Source organism: Rhodamnia argentea, chromosome 6 (assembly GCF_020921035.1).
Source record: "Rhodamnia argentea isolate NSW1041297 chromosome 6, ASM2092103v1, whole genome shotgun sequence".
Classification (NCBI taxonomy): Eukaryota; Viridiplantae; Streptophyta; class Magnoliopsida; order Myrtales; family Myrtaceae; genus Rhodamnia; species Rhodamnia argentea.
In genome coordinates, this window is record NC_063155.1 from 4,964,973 (window position 1) to 4,971,220 (window position 6,248).

General features: G+C 43.3%; 1 protein-coding gene across 1 annotated transcript; it reads left to right on the plus strand.

The window, feature by feature from the left end:
* The first annotated feature begins 466 nt into the window (after positions 1-466).
* On the plus strand, positions 467-5,240 carry LOC115733587 (putative disease resistance RPP13-like protein 1). The gene is made up of 2 exons (XM_048280615.1): positions 467-553; positions 982-5,240. The coding sequence occupies exon 2, from the start codon at positions 996-998 to the stop codon at positions 5,238-5,240; it is 4,245 nt and encodes a 1,414-aa protein (XP_048136572.1). The 5' UTR covers positions 467-553; positions 982-995.
* The last annotated feature ends 1,008 nt before the right edge of the window (positions 5,241-6,248 follow it).

Genomic DNA, 6,248 nt, shown 5'->3' on the forward strand with positions numbered 1-6,248 from the left:
TTTTTTAAAACGTTTTTTTCAATTCATTAATGTTATTTATAAAGTATAATTTTCAATGGATCATATATTGTTAGACGGTAATTTGTGACTAGTTTAGTATTGCGAGTGTTGGGGTAAAATAAATTGATATTCGCAAATAGATCCGAACTGAACTATTAAGGTATCTAAATTCATTTGCTATTAATCGAACCGAAAGTTGAAAGTTCGGTTTTCGATTGGATTATTCGGTTCAGTTCGGATACCTTTAATGAAAACTACAGATCTCTGGGAGAATCTCAAAATAGTACGGAGTAAGCACTTGTGGACAGAAAGCATCCGCCAAGTCTTGGTCTTCGTCTCCCTTCTCTTTGGTAGGTGAAAAGTCTTGGTCTTCCGGGAGGACTTTGATAGTTTTCTCTCTCCTTCAGCTCGTTTTCGCTTTGAATCACCATAGCCCGTTCTTCTCGTCCCCCCTGCTGAACGGTGTTCTCCTCCTGCTCGCCCGAACCTAGCGCTCGTGCTTGCTGGATTGCTGTCGTTGATCTCATCCCGTTCACCAGTCTGCTCGGAAAAGGTAAGAGACAACCACCTATTCTTTCTGAAATCTTTCTATGAATGGAAGCAAAAGCAATATTTTGAGCAAAAGAAGAGGACGGCAGCAGCAACATATTTTGGTTCTTAAACCGATTTCATGCCTTGATGTCAAATACTTGCTGTCAAGTTTAATAACAAGTCTAAAAAAAAAAAAAAATTTGTTACTTCAAGTTTAAAAAAATTGTTACTTCAATTTGTGCTGCTGTGAAGCCAAGATCATATCACTCCATTGATTTCTGCTCTGTATATTTAATTTTGATTTTTTTAACCTTTGCCTCGCATCCCTTGAAAGCCTTGGTGTTTTTTTAAAAATTGTAACGTCTTGGTCTTCCCGGACTGCATTGTTTTCTCTCTTCATTAGCTCATTTTCACTGTGCTTCACCATAACACCTTTGCTGCTCTCTGCAGTGACCGATTCACCCATGGCCACTGGAGAGATCGTTTTGGGTTCCTTCCTTCAGGTTCTGTTCGACAAGTTGACTTCTCTCGCATTGGGCTACGTACAGCGTGAAGGAATCAGCACCGCCCTGCTCGAGGAGTGGAAGGAGATGCTGGTCACAATCAATGCAGTGCTGGCTGACGCAGAGGACAGGCAACTCAGCGATAACCCTCTAGTGAAGCTGTGGCTAGATGATGTCAAGGACTTGGCCTATGACATGGAAGACTTGCTCGATGAGTACGAGATTGAAGCCGTTCAGGCCAAGTCGGAAGCAGAATCCAGCACAAGCAGAGGTCAAGTTAAGAGAAAGTTCTCTTTCTCTTTCTCTGGCAGACCGCGCTCGCTCGTGTCTAAAACCAAGGTACAAGAGATCAATGGCAGATTGAAAACGATTGTCACAAGCAAAGCTAGTCTAAGCTTGAGAGAGAATGTTGCGGACAGATCCAACCACACCAACAAAAGGGATCCCACCACTTCTTTGCCAGAGCCCCAGTTTTTCGGCAGGGAGAATGAAGAAGCACAGATGCTCAAACGACTAACCAGTGAGGTTGAAAATTCCAATACCACGTTGAGCATAGTCCCCATAGTTGGGATGGGCGGTGTTGGAAAGACGGCCTTGGCTCAGCGGCTCTATAATGATGCCAGAGTATATAGCTGTTTCGAGACAAGAGCATGGGTTTGCGTGTCAGATGTTTTTGATATTCTTGACATAACAAAGACTATTTTGCAGTCCATCACCGGGTCGTCCTGCGCGGGTGAAGATCTTAACAGCCTTCAAGTTAAGTTGAAGGACAATCTATCCGGGAAGAAGTTTCTTGTGATTCTAGATGATATCTGGAATGAGAAGTACAAAAAATGGACCGACCTCTTAAAGCCATTTGAAGTCGGGGCCAAGGGAAGCAAGATCGTCATCACCACTCGCAACCTTGCCGTTGTTTCCATAACAGGAGCATCGCCATATACTTTGAAGGAATTGTCCCTTGATGATTGTACAAGCTTATTAGCCTTTCATGCTCTTGGAGCAAAAAATTTTGAGAGCCACCCGGATTTTGAAACAATAGGCAAGAAGATAGCTAAAAGATGTAAAGGTTTACCTTTGGCAGCGAAGATGTTGGGCGGTGTCCTACGTAATAAAAGGAATCCCGATGAATGGGAAGATACCTTAAATAACAGAATATGGGATCTTCCGATGGCGGAGAATGATGAGGTTCTCCCTGTTTTGAAATTGAGCTATGTCCATCTTCCTTCGTATTTGAAGAGATGTTTTGCTTACTGTGCAATATTCCCCAAGGACTACCAAATTGAGAGGGATGAGCTAGTACTCTTATGGATAGCAGGGGGCTTTTTAGATGGAAGAAAAATAAAGGAGAATATCTTGAGATTAGGACGGAATTACTTCGATGAGTTAGTATCTAGATCCTTTTTTCAACGATCTAGTGTTGACAGATCAATGTTTGTGATGCACGATCTTTTGAATGACCTAGCAAACTCAATTGCGGGTGGGACGTGCTTTACCTCTGGGGAGTCTCAGCTGGTGGGCAATGAAGATGACGCCTCTCTTGAAGGAAAAACTCGATATGCATCATTCATCTCGCCGTGGTATATGACGTCACAATGCACGAGAGCATATCACCAAATGAAGGCGCTAAGAAGTTTAATTCTAGTGCCCGGTGGATCTAGAGGTTGGGGCTCGCGCCGATTCGTTATTTCCAACAAGGTGCTACATGATTTGCTAAAAGAATTGAAGTACTTGAGGACACTCTCGGTATGTCATTGCCAAATCGTGGAAGTACCGAAATGTGTTAGTGATTTAAAACATCTTCGATATCTCAATTTCTCATACACTGATATCAAAACGCTACCCGAGTCAATTGTCGACTTGTGCAAATTACAAGCTTTGATCTTAAGAGGTTGTCAAAACCTTTCAAAGTTGCCTCAAGGTATCACAAAGTTGGTCGGCTTACGGTTTCTTGACGTTAGAGGTACAAGGAATCTAAAAGAGATGCCATTGGGTATCGGCAATTTGAAGAATCTTACTATCTTGTCTAAGTTTGTGGTGGGAACGGAGAAAGGGTCGCAATTAAAGGCGTTGAAGAAGTTGCCACATCTTCAAGGAGAATTAATCATATCGGAATTGCAAAAGGTGGAAAAAGTTAGAGATGCAGTGGATGCTCATTTGTTTGGAAAGCTAGGTCTTAGCAACTTATCCTTGCAGTGGGAAGAACATTTGGGAAGTCTCCGGAATCATGAACGCGAAGCACATGTGCTCGACTCTCTGCGACCTCACACTAATTTGGAAAATCTCACTATCTCGCACTATGGTGGTGCAAGATTCCCCTCATGGTTAGATGGTACATCCTATTCTAAGATAACGTCTTTGTGCTTGTGGGCCTGTTCTAATGTTACATCGCTGCCCTCACTTGGGCAACTACCTTTATTGAGAGAATTATCTCTCAAAGGTCTACATGCAGTAAGAATGATAGGCTCTGAATTTTATGGAAGTAAAACGCCTTTCTCATCCTTAACAACTTTGAAGTTCGAAGATATGTTGGAATGGAAGGAATGGTCTCCTTATGCCAGGGGCACAGAAGAAGAAGTCCCATTCTCCCGTCTTGAGCATCTTGTTGTTCGCAGGTGTCCTTCGTTGGTCGGGACATTGCCTTGTCAACTTGATCATCTTTTGAAGCTTGAAATTCATTCATGCCCACATTTAAATGACTCAACCAGTGAGATTCGTCTTCCATCTCTCCATGAGTTATACCTCGATTATTGTAGCAAGGAAATCTTAAAGAGCTTGGTCAACCTAACTTCTTTGACCGTTCTCGGAATTAAAAATCTTACCGAGCTTGTTTGCTTCAATGGTGAGTTTGTGAGCTGCTTGGTCAAGCTAAAGGAGCTTCATATAGGAGGGTGTGACAAGCTAAACTACTTGTGGCGGGATGGAAATGAAACGCGAAATCTCACTTGCCTTGAAAGAGTTATCATCGAAAGGTGTCCTCAGTTCACATCATTTGTGGCGGGGGAAGGAGAGATAGAGCTTCCGTGCAACCTCGAAAGGATGGAATTGAGGGATTGTGCGAGTTTAGAAACGCTTCCAAGCAAGGTGCACGCACCGAGACATTTGAGCATTGAGAATTGTCCAAAAATAGTGGGACTAACCATTCCTCCGGATGGCCCCACCAGAAACAACATGATGCCTCAGCTTGAGTATCTTGGGATAGCAAGATGTGATTCGCCGACATCGTTTTCCTTTGCCGAGGGTACACTCGCTGCTCCGAAGAGACTTTATATTGGGGAGTGCAAGAGAGTGGAGTCCTTGGAAGAGGTCACCGCAGTGGCGGAATCGTTGGAATCTTTGAGTATTAGAAGGTGTGAGAATCTGGGAAGCCTACCACGGTGCCTTCACGCGCTCTCCCATCTCACTAGTTTAGCAATAATTACTTGTCCAACATTGGAGATAGAGAAGGACTTCCCTCCCCTTCCCCTCACCCTCTCGAAACTCACTCTTTTGAATTGTGCGAAGATAAAGTCTATTGCCAGTTGTAACATTGCCAGTTGTAAGAATCTCACTACTTTACATATAGAAAACTGTCCAGCATTGGAGATAGAGGAGGACTTCCCTCCCCTTCCCATCACGCTCTCATATTTCTCTCTTACTCATTGTCCGAAGATAAAGTGTCTACCAAATCAGTGGCATCATCTTACCTCCCTCCACACGCTATACATTATCCTGTGCCCAAATATCGAATGCTTCCCAAAAGGAGGTTTCCCTCCCAATTTGCGGGTCCTTAGAATATTGAGGTGCGAGAATGTGAAGCAGGCAGTGAGAGAATGGGGCTTACCCCTCCTCACCTCCCTCGAGTCGCTGGGGATTGACTTTGGAGGGGAGGGAGAGGAGGTGTGCTTTCCTCCGTCGTCGGAGGAGGATGCGTGGAGTCTTCTCTTCCCTTCCTCTCTAATCTCTCTTTACATTCACAATATGAGGAAGGTGAAAAGACTATCAAGCGGTCTTCGCAACCATCTCTCCTCTCTCCAAGAGTTAGTGATTTTCGATTGCCCCAAGTTGAGGTCCTTGCCAGAGGATGGCCTCCCTCCCTCCCTCAAACAATTGTGGATAAGAGGATGCTCGAAGAATCTGAAAGAAGGATGCTCAAAACTCACTGGCCACTATTGGCCCCGCATCCAACACATCCCTGAGATCCGCATCGATGGCCATCGGATCCGATGATATTGAAATCGATCTCGCCCGATCCTTATTCTCCGTGGACTGCTTCTTCTTCCTCAGGTAAAAATGCTTCCGACTGCTTTCCTTCTTTCTCCTTTCATTCTTCGATGTACAGTCGGTTTTCTAGGGTTGGTGTAAGTTTTTCTTCTTGGATGCATCAATGTCGTTTCTCTTCCTTCTTCACTTCAATGCCTAATACGAATTTATTTTACTTTTTTCCCCACGGACAAGTGTCGCGGAGAATTCCCAGAAACCACCGACTGAAGGTCGGAGACTGACATTCAATTATTCACCACATATATCTTCGACTCTGCTTCATGCCCAAACATATTTGTGAATGAAAATGCACTGTACTTGGCATGAGAATCACCAAGAATCATAGCGTTCCGCAATCATATTCCTCTGCATTTTCAGTGTTTGTTGAAAGTTCTCTTCCCGTCATCTTTTTCTTGTGCCCTTAGCTCATTCACTGGGGTTGTTTTGCAGATACCTTTTGTATTGGTAAAATCTCTTGGAAGGATCACTTGCGAATGCTGTGGAGGTGGGGCTAATTCTGTCTCCATGTTATGTGTCATATTTTGCAGTTAAAAAAAAAAAACGAAGAAGAAGCGTTTGATTTTTATTTGGTGCACTAATATGTTCTACATTTTCTTTTGTTGAAAACTGAAAGCATGACTAGTTATGTGGAAACTGTGATATGACTGAAGAAAGGGGATGCATTTTTTGTTTTCTTTTAGTTTTCATAAGAATCGAGAAGCTTCTTTTCGTTGATGATGATCCTTCATAGTATTAACCAGTTGATCTGGAATAAATCTCTGGGGCAGCTCATGGCTCCAAGCTTCCAATACAACTCTAATTCATGACAACATTGATATTCCATAAATCACCCTACATTTGGGTCGTGATCTCTCGTGGATTGTGAACGCATCGATTTCGGTTCTCCTTCCCCAATTCGATGCTTAATACAGACTGATTTTCCTCAATTGAGATTTTTCACATCAATTCCCTCTT

Excerpts from the sequence above, each read along its gene's own strand:
- LOC115733587 (XM_048280615.1), top strand. The coding sequence starts at position 996 with ATGGCCACTGGAGAGATCGTTTTGGGTTCCTTCCTTCAGGTTCTGTTC.